The 13,196-nt window shown below is 42.6% G+C and overlaps 2 protein-coding genes across 2 annotated transcripts in view; one reads left to right on the top strand and one right to left on the bottom strand.

The window, feature by feature from the left end:
* TSHZ1 (teashirt zinc finger homeobox 1) overlaps positions 1-1,152 on the bottom strand; it is a 56,212-nt gene extending 55,060 nt beyond the window's left edge. Inside the window, exon 1 of the mRNA XM_073331778.2 lies at positions 470-1,152. Coding sequence (XP_073187879.1) covers positions 470-509 — 40 coding nt within the window. The 5' untranslated portion in view covers positions 510-1,152. The remainder of the gene's footprint in view (positions 1-469) is intronic.
* A 2,030-nt stretch (positions 1,153-3,182) lies between these two features.
* On the top strand, positions 3,183-12,695 carry PTGR3 (prostaglandin reductase 3). The gene is made up of 2 exons (XM_073331777.2): positions 3,183-4,261; positions 10,902-12,695. Exons 1-2 carry the CDS (start codon positions 3,954-3,956, stop codon positions 11,824-11,826), a joined length of 1,233 nt encoding a protein of 410 aa, XP_073187878.1. The 5' UTR covers positions 3,183-3,953; the 3' UTR covers positions 11,827-12,695.
* The last annotated feature ends 501 nt before the right edge of the window (positions 12,696-13,196 follow it).

The following is a 13,196-nucleotide window of genomic DNA, read 5'->3' as shown; positions in this document are numbered from 1 at the left end:
GCAGCACTCACACACACACACTGTACACACACACACACACACACACACACTACATGCAGAGATACAGAACTGCCACAAAATGAAGTTTCCAGTTCTAAACGTGTTGGCAACAGCACAGAGGATGGAGGCTGACAGGATCTGAGTGACACACCTCAGAAACTACGCCGATCGCTCGAGCTCTTTGCCTACAAAGAAACAGAAACTACAGCCTCCCTCCTTCCCCCGCCGAGACGTGGTTTTAACCCTCTCCCACCCACACCCACCCCAAACAAAACGGCGGGGGGGGGGAGGTAAAAATCTGAGATGTTCACGAAATCGACAGCGATCGAGAATCTCCCCCTGCCTGGTGGCGGATATTTCTTGCTGGGTTAACCCCTCCCCTGCTTTGCCCTCGCTGCTCCCCTATGCCGCTGTAATGCGAGAGACTGCAAGTGCGAGGGGCTGTGGCTGGGGAGGAGGAGGGTGTTACCTGCAGAGCGCCGGGGTGCTTGCTGCTTTCTCCTCGGCATGCTGGTGCTGCCTCCGCCGCCGCCCTCCGCCTCCTCCTCCGCTGCAGCCGCTGGAGAGTTTCCGCACAGGACTCCTCTTCCAAGCCCACTCTTCTCATGCAGAAACAAACACACACACACAAATAAAAAAAAAGGGGGGGGGGAGGAGGGCAAGGGGAGAGAAAACGGATTCAACTTCTAATTCCGCCTAGAAGGAGAGAAGGGAGGAATGGAGTGGGGAGGGGGTGGAGGAAGAAAAAAAAGTTTGGCTGGATTCTCTTCTTGGCTGGTTTGGGTCCCCCCTCCCCAGGTCAGCTCCCTGCGCTGCAAGCGGGGTGTGGAGGGAGGGGGGTGGGGGGGTGTGGGATGAGGCAAGCCACAGCCTGGTGACAGGGTTGCCAATTTCCGCCGCCACTCCAAAAACTTGCTCGGGAAATGTTTTCATTGACGAGGTTAATTTTCCTCGCTCGCGCTCTCTCTCTCTCTCCCCCTCTTTTAAGTTCCTTAAAAGACAAAGCTCTTCAGTCCTCGCAGCAGCAGCGGCAGGGAAGATGCAAGTGGAGAGATGTGGAAAATGAATAGATTGGATCAGTTCAATCTTCAGCCCAAATCCATTCTCTTGCTTTCCTTCTTTTTTCTCTCCCCCCCCCCCTTCGTCTTTTTCTCCCCCCTCTCCTCCCTCCCTTAAATCACTTCTTCTCGGTGGAGCACTGAGCAAGCCGCAACGATGAGACGGTAAATTCAGTCACTCCCCACTCCACCCCCCCTTTCTCCAAGATCAAAGAGTCTCAAAGCGCAACTTTCTCGCTCGCTGGCTTGTTTCAAGCTCGTGGATTTGTGTGTTGTTGTTGTTGGGTTTCTCTGGGTTTGGTTTGGTTTTTTTTTATTGCGCTGATAATAGTTTTTTCTTTGTGCAAAAAACGAGGTCGATCCAGTCTCTCCTTCTCCTCTCAGCACTTAGTCTTAGAGCAAGAAAGCAAATAATAAAAAGGAGTAAAGTCCCCATACATACATATGCACCGGATGGGAAATGTCAGTCACTCCTCCACCTTCCAAACAGTCAGAGATCAAACAGTGTCAGCACCGGAGAGGACTACTTTTCTGCCTTGCTCCCCCCTTTCTTTTCCTCCACAGATAGCAGCTTCTTCTGATACTAAATATAATTCAAACACATTTTTATCATGGATTTTTTTTGGTTGATCTTGATCTGCAACAGAAAAACAAAAAAAAGCCAAAACCAAGAAAAACCCCAGAGAGTGTGTGCAAAGGGGCAGAAAAAGAAAAGATATTCACTGGGTGGGAGAGATTAACGTGAACTGTTTCCCCCCCTTTAAACTCCTGGGAGAGAAAGAGATCCACTCTCCCTCTCTTCTCTTTTCACTGAAATGTAACACATTCAGATCCCAGAGCTTTCAGACAGTCTCAACTGATAGACAGACACATCGAGCTTGCTTTTCCTGCTTCAGTTTTTACTCCTCCTCCTCTTGCCAACGTCACCCTGACAATTACAAATAGGTCTCACACAAACCCATACCTGTCAATCTTTTTAATTGCTTTGTTTTCATTTTTTCCAGAGCTAAACAATATGACAAAAAAAAGTCTTAATACAGCATAGCATAAAATATTTCTCATGTGAGGCACACATTGAGGGGTTTTGTTATTATAATCCACTTGCTAAAGTACTATACAAGACGCATGTGCTGATTTAACTTAAGCAAATGTCTAGTCCTGGCAAACTTAGAAAGCAAGAGATGCTACCTAGCCTTGGCACACAAAAACATTATTCCCCCTCCTTGAATTTAGGATGATTTGTGTGAGATTACAGGTCCCCCTTAATTTAAAACACCAACACATTGCAAAGCAAGAACTGCAATATATGAAATACTGCTAACAGATTTTGCATAGTTTATGTCTAGGGATTCGTATATTGCTAACTGCAAGAACAGAAGGTGTTCCCCCCCCCCTTTTTTTAAGGCAAGAAAATTAAAATACACACTGATTCCTAAAGGAGAACACTTGAAGCTATAACTTTGCTTCCTTTAAGGCAAAAAGGTGATTTTATTATGATTTTAATGATTAATACCATGCAATTAAGAAATGAGTTGTGCATATTGGAATGATGGAGTTAATTCCATGTGAGTTATACATGAATTCTTCCTACACCATTGCAACAGATCTATTAAATTAACTTCCACCATCACCAAGTACAGACTGGCAGTTCTATCAAAACATTTACTTGAGTCCTTTAACCTCCCAGTTGATTTCCTATAAATACTCTCCCAAAAGTAATTCTGCATTGCAGAAGTTGATTTAAAAATCCTCTCCTAAAGATACGGGGGAGTAGAAAAAATATTTTAGGCCACAATAAATATATGGCAACATTTTTAATGCCATAGCTAAAAGGGGGTGGGAGAAGGATCCACTGTTTCTTTTAACTGTACACGGGTTATAGAGAGCTATAAAATCCGTGAGGCTATAAAGTGCATTTCACGTGTGTGTGTCTCCCGACTAGAAGGACGTCAGCAGTATTTTTTTCTTTATAGACAGAACACACACAAAAATCCTTAAGATGCTTTAAATCCTTTCATAAATCGTAGTGCTTTTATTCTCCCCCAAATCTAAGTGCTGTATCCACTGGCGGTTGCTAGCGGCTCTGGGTTGATTTGTACCACCTTGCGAGGAAGTGAATGTTTCGCACGGAAGGGGCGGTGCCTGTATCGGCAGCCTGGAGCTCCCCAGCTGCTCTTAATAACAACATTAGAAGATTAGCTGCAACTTCTCTTTACTATTCTAACCTTATTGATCTGATAATTTATTCGTGTTTTCTTTCAACGTTTTTAAAGGGATCATATCCGTCTTTTATAAACTAGGGGCGTGGGGGTGGGAATGCGGCACGTTTTTATATTTACATATTTTAAATCCCTTGCTAAAACGCAGCATGCAAACTAAAAAACAAAACAAAAATTGAACGGAAAATCTTGCAAATCTGTATTTTACCGAAAGTAAGAAATCCCTGGCTGCGGTGATCAGATTTGGTTATATTATACAGAGGCATGCATGCATGTGTTTCTGTGTTGTTGCAGATCACACACAAACACACGCACCCACATTTTTTTGCTGTTGCAGCAGCTTTGCAGGCGGGACTGTGTTAGGAGGGTGAACTTTGTTCCTGTTTCATGTTAGTGACGGTAAATGAAGATCAGCTCTAGGGGATCATCTTGCTGGTGCTGCTGCTTCTCTGGTGTTTCCGTGTTGTGGAGGGGCTGGGTTGGGAGGACGCAGACAGGCTGCAGCTTGCTACATTAGACGTTATTTACATACACAAATAGCTATGTGCAGAGAGTCAGAGTGTCTCCTCTTGTGAGTTTGGTGGTGGTGGGTTTTGCAAGCTGTCCGAAGAATCCTCTTAGCTGGACACCCCCCGAGGGTGATGAGGGTGGGTGGGAAAGAGGTCCAAGGCTGGGAATGAGTTTTAATACAAAAAGCAGCGCTTTGCTGAGGTGCTGGGGATCTCGGTTCTGGAGGAGACGGCGGCAGCAGCTGTGCCCTCTGGAGGGTCCCTTCGGGTCCTGCTTTGGTGGTGCTCGGCCCCGGCCCATCCTGGACATGTCCTACTCCCGTCACTTTCTGGATTTCCAGGGCTCGTCTATCCCCAGCTCCATGAAGAAGCTGGTGGTGACTAAGCTGAGCTCAAACTTCCGAGAGGCTGTTACCCTGCGGCAGGACGCGCCTGTACCACTCCCGGGAGATGGAGATCTTCTTGTCCGAAACAGGTGAGTTCCCTTCCCCTCTCCAGCCCCCAACTCCTCTCTTCACCTGCCTTCCTAGCCGTGGGGTCTGAGCCCTTTTCCTGCTCAAACTCCCTCTGACTTCTCACCTCCTGTGGCCTTCTCTTGCTCTGTCATCCTATCAGGTTGTACCAGCTGCCATCTGGCGCCTGGTAATTTGATTTTGTTGTTGGGTTGTTGTTGTTTGTTTTGAATGTCTGAGACCACATTCATTTCCTCCCCTCGCATTGGGTTGGGTGGGGATTTTTACATCTTTTGTTTGGGTTTCTCCTTCCTTACGAATGCAGCTGATGAAGCAGTATTTACTCTCCTACCCCGGAGGAAGAGCGCACAGCCTCACAAATCCCTGTTTTTAGTAGCCATTTTCAAGCTACTATTTTCAAGTGGGAGAGGGCAGCTTGATCTTAAACAGAAAGCTGCACGTGCGGCTAAGTGTTCAGGAGGGACTGAAAAACCAGAACATGATTTCTAAGTCCCTCCCAGGTTCGTGTGTGTTACATTTACATACAGCCACCAGCGTGTGTGTCTGTCTTAGCCATGTAAAAGTCGGTGTGACGTTAATTTATAGCAGTCTGTGACTGTGGTATTTATAGTCATGGTCTGAGTGTGTAAGTGTAGATAGAGCATCCACCAGTGATTGTTTTATGTGTTATGTATGTGTACAACCGCGAGTATGTTTCCCTGTGTGTCTGTAGGGGTTCCTCCCACCGGTAGTCCTCCACGTCACTAACCTTTAGTGAGTCTGAATCAACAGGAACTGGCAGAGGACCTCAGTCTGTCAGTGCGACTCTCCTTTCCCTGTCACCCTTCAGCCGTCTGGCCACCACTTACTTCCATTCTCTTCTTCCCCCTGAAGTGCAAACATTAAAACCAGGAAAGGAGAAGCTTCTCGATGTGCCATAAGCTTTTAACAAACCGCATAAGCCTCTCTAGCCTTTTAGAAAGTTTATTACCACTGTGAGTCTCCTATGGGAAGTAGGATTTCTAAATTGTTGGCTATTTTTAATGGCCAACAGGGTCACCCAGGGAGTAAAGATGTGACATTTTGCTTAACATAATAAGCAGTAAATTGTGTGCTAGTTAGTACTGTCCGTTCAAGCTTCTTGGTCAGCTCCCAATAAAATGAAGACTGTGAGGACAAAATGTACCTTTTCCCCAAATGGCTTCTTTATTTTTATTAGTTCCCGCCTAGATGGTATCATTCCTTAAGACAAAGTGGAGCTTTAAAGGTCTAACTTTCCTTGGTAGAAGCTGGAACTCTGGAAACCCCAAGGAAGATTATGTAACTGTTGCTGTCAAGAGAGGAAATGGGGGAAACCTGTTTTTAAAAGACTTGTCTAACAAAAACCTCTCCATACGTAGAACTGGTTGTTTAAAGACAGTGCATGTGGAAATACACTAACAGATGTGAGATCAAAACTGGAAGTTTAATAGAAATGTGTGTGTACCTTATCTGTATCTAATCTCTGTTGTGTGTGGGAGGGGGGATTCATAATGTATCTAATCTGCAATACCTGCACACGGAAGAGAGAGGCATGGACTTCTCCTGCGACTGAAAAAGCTCCATACAAAACTTTAATCCGCTGCTGCCATCAACCTATAGGATTTTTGTGAGAGAGAGTTGGAGAGAGCCAGAGAGGTCTAAAGCCCTGACTTGCTGTATCTAAGAAGGAATGGCCCTGAAACAATAATGGCATGAAACAGGCATCAGGCTGTAGCTAAATTCCTTTTCTTGGAAGGGACCCGACTGCCTCACACTACAAACAGCTACAGAAAAATGTAGCAAGTCTTAGTTCTGCCTAGCTGGATATGATAAGGTTGTTACGTCGTTGTTCTCTAATTCCCCCAATCCCCCCCACACACTCCTGTTTTCCTATGAAATTTTAAATTTATTCATGTAATTAATTTTGTTCAGTGTAACGCTTCCTTCCTCCCCCCCCCCCCTTCCTTGGTCCTGAGTGGGCTCCCTGGGAGCCAGAGGGACGTGCACACCTCACAGTGGAGGGCTCGCACCAGAGTGAGAGCAGGAGCTGGTCTAGAGACTCAGCCAGGCAGTTACTGTATTTTAACACATATCAGTTTATAAAAAGGGGTGGAAGTGGGGAAAAATAATAAATTGAGGTTTGGAGTTGAAACATTTTGTATTGTTTGGGGCTGTGTGGAGTTTTCTCTTTATTATTATTTGCTGAGGAATCTCACATCACATCCCTATATATATATTCTCTGCTTGTGCCTCCTGAGAGCTGCAGCAGGAAACAAGCCTCCCTTTCCCCTTTTGTACTAGCCTGGGGAAGCTGTTTCCCATCCCGAAAGGACAAAATGTGTCCCTGGCTTTATTTATTCTTAAAAACACATTTTACAATAGGTAGAAGCCTACAGGATCTTAAAAACAAAACAATACATGGTTTGAGTTTGAAGGGTGCAGTTGCGGATTTGTTCATTTTAGTCCCAGTCACGCCCATGAACAGTATTAATTGCTTCGAGCTTTTTATGCAAAACAATCCTCATTCACCGCAGTAAAATCTGCTTTTGGATTTAGGGGAATACTGTGGAAAACTGCTTTGGGGTCCTTGTATTTATTGGTTTTCAAAGATGCTCTTCTATTAAGTGGGACTTTTCCACCCCTTTTTCCTTCGGTGGAAAAATAACCCAAGATGATTCCCTTAGTTCTTAGCAGAAAAAATCCATCATAGCCTTTACTCTCAGAGCAATGCTTTTAAACTAGAAATCGATTTAAAACAATAAACTTTCTCTTTCGAGTGAAGGAGGGAGGGAGAAGGGGAATAGAATCCTTAACATAACCATTTACGCTTCTTATGTGCATTCGCTCTATTTTCAAGAGGGAGAAAGGTGCCTCTGTTTTATTGCAGAAGAACGACCCAAAGACAAAAGCCCAGGTTTCCCCTAAATTATGCCATGTTTTCGAGCTTTTTGTAAAGGAGTGACAGGTTATTTCGTTTCCAAAATATTTTTAACGATTTTCTGCTGAGGTGGAAGTCAATGGGGGAAAAAAGTTTATTGAAATGGAAGGGGGGGGGGAGTTTTTGATTCATGGTTTGGCGGATCACAGTGGGAGGGGTGGGGGATTATTTCTGCTGAGTGTTTGGGTTGAGAATTTGTTTTTCTTCTGCGCTCCTAGTTTGGATTACTTTGTTTTGTCTCTGTGTTGAAGGCTTTTGTGCTGAATTTGTCTCTTACGTTTTGTTGTGGTGCGAGAAGCAGCATTTTCACCCCTCCTCGGGCTCGTCCTGGTTTTATAATAAACAATAGTAAGGGGTTCAGCACGCTTCAGTGTAAAAAAAGCGGGTGACTCGGAGTGTGTAATTATTTTGGGAAAAGCCAGCCCTAGTCTGGTTCGGTGTCTCAGCGCTTCAGATTTTGAAAATAGCGGAAGACGGTGCCCTCACCAGACCGTCCATAGTCAAATAACAAAGGCATTTTAAATTTGGGAATTAAAACAGACAGATCACTTGAAAAGAATTCTGAGGGCATACTGCAAACCCAGAGTGCACTTCTTTACTCCCCCCCTACACCCACCTCGTCTCGCTCTCTCAGACACAAGTTTGGAAGTTGATCTTGAATTTATTTCTGCGTTTAAAATGAAAGGGTCTGAAAACGTCCGGGGCACAGCACAGCAAACCATCTCCCTCATAGTACCTTGAAAGGATTTAGACAGTACGTTTGAATCCCGACATTTGTGGTTTGATCATTTTTTGCATATGAGAAATTTAGGGAGACTACGTTTAAAAAAAACAACAAAAAACTAGATGCGAACACAAATGGGAGTTATACAAATATTGGTGGGTTGAGAAAAAAGCGTGGGGTGGGGAGTACTTTAGCAAGCTTGGAGACTATATTGATTAATAATAATGATTCCCCTAGTCCCGAGAGAATCATTTCACACAGCAGAGGCAGCTCGGAAGACTGGGGGGTGGTGGGGGGGGGGAGAAATGGAATGGTAAGAACAAATATTACCAGCAAGCCACGTACACATTATATAGTAGTTCGCATTTCTTTATTTCCTCCTAATAATCTATTTTTTTGCTGAGGCGCCTAGCCCCGTTTTAAATGGAAAATGCAGGGATCGCGAACAAGAGAACAGTCTTTCAAATGGTTTCTCCACAGGTTGACCTGTGCGTATCTCAAAATCCCCTAGCAATACAGCCACCGAAGAGACGCAGACCCCAGTTCCAGCTGAGATGGAAAGGCATCCGCATCTGCACATCCAGCCTTGCATGGGAGGGATAGCTGCAAGTGGCCAAGTGCTGGAGAAGGAGGTGGAGGTGCCGGGGTGGAGAATAGGGGCCAGAGGGAGGGAGTGCTAGGATGGAATGTCCTCAGAGAGATGCCCCCACTCGTAGTCCCTGGCGGAGCCTCGAAGCCCCGCTGAGGCATCACACTCCTATTGGTGTCAACACTGGCACTTTCCCCCCTATTACGGTTACCATAAAAGGTGGGGAGGTGCCAGGCAAGCACCAACTTCTTCTGCACTGTGTCTTTCCCCGAGATCTGCCATTGCATCGCCCTCTTCTCTCTCACGCACACACGTTTCAGCTGCTGGTGGAGCCGGGTGAAGGGGAAAAGATGGGGAATGATTTGAATTTTCTCCTGGTAAAAAGCAGCATGTTAAGGACACTTGCTTACCAGACATCTGGCTAACTGCAGTACTTCCATTCCGCCTTCCTCCCCCCCTCCCTTACCCCCCCCCCACACACACACAAAGTTTCCAGCTTTAGACGGTTATTTACCTGTCTTGCTCTATCCCTCTCTTTCCATTTTAAGAACGATGATTCTTAGGTGAAAAGAAAATGGGATTGCAAAGAGTGGGGGAGAAAAGTTGTGTTTTTTTTTTAATTCCTCCCTTCTTTAGGATGCACTGCATACAGGGAATGCCTGTTTCACATAGTGCAAAAATCAAAGGCGCATGAATAGGATCTCTGCACCAGGAAGGAGGTTCTGTCTGTAGGAGGCTAATTCAGGGGTAAATTGGCTGGAAGTGGAGGAGAGGTGGTAAATCCATGGGTTGAAGGTTCTCCTTGTAGGGATAAGGGAGGGAAAGGAGGGAGATAACCATCTCTCTGTTTTTAAACCCCACTGCTAAAAGTTGGGTTTTCTAATCTAATGCAGAGTTGTAGCACCAATTGCGCCTTGGCTTTCTGGTACTTTTTTTCAAATGTCCTGAGGAGACATGTTTTGCTGTGGAAGCTGCTTGTGGTTGTTTGTTTGTTTTTTAAAGAATGGGACATTGGAATTATGTAAATTAAAAGAGAATGGTAGATTTTTTTGTATCTATAAATAGGACATAAACATTCTTTGTTACAGTTGAACAGAGGATTTAATGCAGAATTAAGGAAAGCAACAAAAGTCACATTCTTCTTTCTCCACCTGTGTGTATATTATATATATTTATATTAATAAGACTGTCTTGCTGTATGTGTGTGTATGATACACACTTTATATTAGTGAAACTCTGAGATTCTCCATAGTATAAGGAACTGAAAAAAAATCAAAATAAAGCATTTTTCAGTTTCTCATTTCTTTGTGTACTGTGTGTGTAAGCACTTTAAAATCTCACATACACAAAATTTGAAAATATTGCTAACTGACCATTAAAATTGCACTGTTTGCATACTTCTACAGTTTTTCATATGACACCAAATTCTATAATCTTTAGGTTATCGCTTCCACATGTAGTAAAAATCTGGGATTCTTCTGTTGCATGTGCAAGCTTCTTCACATTTTCTAGTTAACAGATGCTCCCCATCCACTTTCCCTTTGTGTAGCAAGGTATTTTAGTTATGAACTACATTGACATGGAAAAATCTTGTTAGTAAAATATCGCCTGTACAATTAAAGTAGATTGTGATACCATGATTATCTCTTTTACTGCTAATCAAGTTTAGTGTACATGTGTGTTTTTTGAAAACATTGGCATTCTTTTTCACCTGTTAGAGGTCAATAGGACTTCTAAACATTCAATACTCTGTTACAATTTCAGTCCTTCTGTACAATGGTGTTTTGATGTGTTGCAAGTAATTGGTATAAATCAAAATATTTTAATAATGTTGAAATTAGCAAATTTCCTATAATCACATCATAATTAAAAAGAAAACTTGCCTTCAGTAACATGTTATGATCAATGACCTTGTAGATGACATTTATACTTAATATTATCGTTAGTCATTAACATATTATTATAATCAGAAATGTAAATTTGTTGCCAGAATCAACATATTTAGCACTTTACACATATTTTATTCCACAGAGTTGTTTTTATATCTTTTGTAGAGTGGTCAATTAATTTTAATTTTCCAGTCTCATACACAATTATTTTTGGTTTGCTTATTGTGGTTAAAATGGCCATGCAGAAATGTCTTATTTTTTAAAAAGTATTTAAAATTTCTACAATATTAGAAACTTAAGGTACAAAAGTCTGATTAAGATCACTGCTATGCTATGTATACGGACATTTTTTTTAATAGTATGAGGTGAACATTTTTTCCAGTTACTGGTATATTTGAATATGCCTTGTTATATCTTACCCAGTAAATGTAAGTGGATGCTTTTTCACATGGCAAAGTACTTGACAAAGAAAGCATGTTAACAAATTTTTGTTTTCTTCTAGATTTATCGGCATTAATGCATCTGACATAAACTACTCAGCTGGCCGGTATGACACTTCAGTTAAACCCCCGTTTGATGCAGGTTTTGAAGGTATTGGTGATGTGGTAGCTTTAGGCCTCAGTGCTAGTGCCAGATACACAGTAGGCCAAGCTGTGGCCTATATGACACCTGGTTCTTTTGCTGAATATACAGTTGTGCCTGCCAAACAAGCAGTTCTTCTACCTTCTGTGAAACCTGAGTTTCTTACTCTAATGGTAAGTGGCGCAACGGCGTACATCAGTCTGAAGGAGCTTGGAGAATTGTCTGAAGGCAAGAAGGTTTTAGTGACCGCAGCATCAGGAGGAACAGGCCAGTTTGCTGTGCAGCTTTCAAAGAAGGCAAAGTGCCATGTAATTGGAACTTGTTCCAGTGATGAAAAGGCTGGCTTTCTGAAATCCATTGGCTGTGACCATCCCATCAACTACAAAACTGAAAATGTTGCTGCTGTTCTTAAAAGGGACTATCCAGAAGGTATGGATGTAGTGTATGAATCTGTTGGTGGAAAGATGTTTGACTTGGCTGTCAACTCCTTGGCTACCAAAGGGCGCCTGATAGTTATTGGGTTTATCTCTGGCTATCAAAATCCTACTGGCCTTCAGCCTGTTAAAGCAGAAATGTTGCCAGCAAAACTGCTGAAGAAATCTGCCAGCATCCGGGGTTTCTTCCTGAACCATTACCTTTCTGAATATAAAATGGCTATGGAGCACTTACTCACAATGTATAAAAGTAGAGAACTGGTTTGTGAGGTGGACCTCGGAGACATGTCTCCAGAGGGCAAGTTCACTGGCTTGGAGTCTGTATTCCGTGCTGTAGATTATATGTACATGGGAAAAAACATTGGAAAAATTGTAGTTGAATTACCTAACTCTGTCAACAGTAAGCTGTAAAAACAGAACAATGATATAAATCAAAAGAGAGAGAAAATAGGCACTTTATGCCTCAGAATTACTAGAAACCATTTTAAAAAAAAATTGGTAAAGGATAGTATATTAAAACTATATTAAGTTGTTAATAAAAAGTTTTGATTTAAAAAAAAAAAGCTTAAATTTAGCCAGTGCCTGTAGCAAGGACTTAACATGCTTGTGTTCGATTCTGTAACTTTTACAGACAGTGGTGCTCAGGCTAATACTAGATATGAACATTATTCTGGGCAGTTAGAATAAATGATGATTCAGAGGCTGATCCATCAGTTTTTTTGATAAGCTTTTAAATCCTTTTTGGAAACATTACATTTCTGCAATTTAGATCCTGTGATTTTAAAAATATCTTTCATGTACAGCAAAACAAAACATTTTGTTGATGCTTTGTTAATGCTTGACATTTCTGGGAAACCAAAGTTAAAAATTATCTTTTTACTTTTTTGGGTTGCAAACTCAGTAATGATACATTGTGCATGGTAATCAGATTTCATGACCAGTTCTATATGGAAAATCTATCCATTAGTTCTAACATGGCAGAAAAATGAAGTGGGGTGGGGAGAAGAGGGAAGGAGGGAACACACATACTCACAATTTAAAAAAAAAATTTCAGAGTTTGCAACTATACATAACCCTGCCATTTTCATTCAAGTCTTTGGTTACCTTTTGGAATAGTCATCTTATACCTTTGCCCTGGTGTTTATTATCTTTATTGTTTACCCTTTATTCTCCCCATTAAACTACTAAATGAGCTAATTGGGCTTTAGTTCTGAATTGTGTTTACATGTATTGAGGTCCTTTACTTGTACTAACAATTTAATAAAGTGCAGAAAGCTATCTCTGTGTGTGTGGTATTTTTTCATATTGATACACTTCTTGTAGCTTAGCTCTTCCATAGAGGTGCAGTATATTATAATGTCCTTAAAACAGTGATGAATATTTGGTACAGCTTCTCATAGCAAAGTTAGTAGTTATTATTTAGTATTGCTACTGTGTAGGCCTTATGGCAAAGAGCAAGGTCATTTGTATAAATTCTCTGTGCCCAATACACATATGTATAAATAAAAACATAACTAGGGAATAGTTTACACCAGCGGTTCTCAAACTGTGGGTCAGACCCCAAAGTTGGTCACAACCCCATTTTAATGGGGTCGACAGGGCTGGCGTTAGACTGGCTAGGACCTGGGGCCAAAGCCGAAACCGGTGCTCCACTACCCAGGGCCAAAGCCCGAGTCTCACCGTCTAGGGCTCAGCCTTTGGCCTCAGCCCTGGGCAGTGGGGCTCAGGGTACAGGCCCCCTGCCCAGGGATGAAGTCCTTGGGCTTTGGCTTAGGGCCCCC

The sequence above is a fragment of the Lepidochelys kempii genome, chromosome 2 (genome assembly GCF_965140285.1).
Source record: "Lepidochelys kempii isolate rLepKem1 chromosome 2, rLepKem1.hap1, whole genome shotgun sequence".
In the NCBI taxonomy this organism is placed as follows: domain Eukaryota; kingdom Metazoa; phylum Chordata; order Testudines; family Cheloniidae; genus Lepidochelys; species Lepidochelys kempii.
The sequence above is the reverse complement of the archived record's forward strand: the minus strand, read 5'-3'. Positions and strand labels throughout refer to the sequence as shown.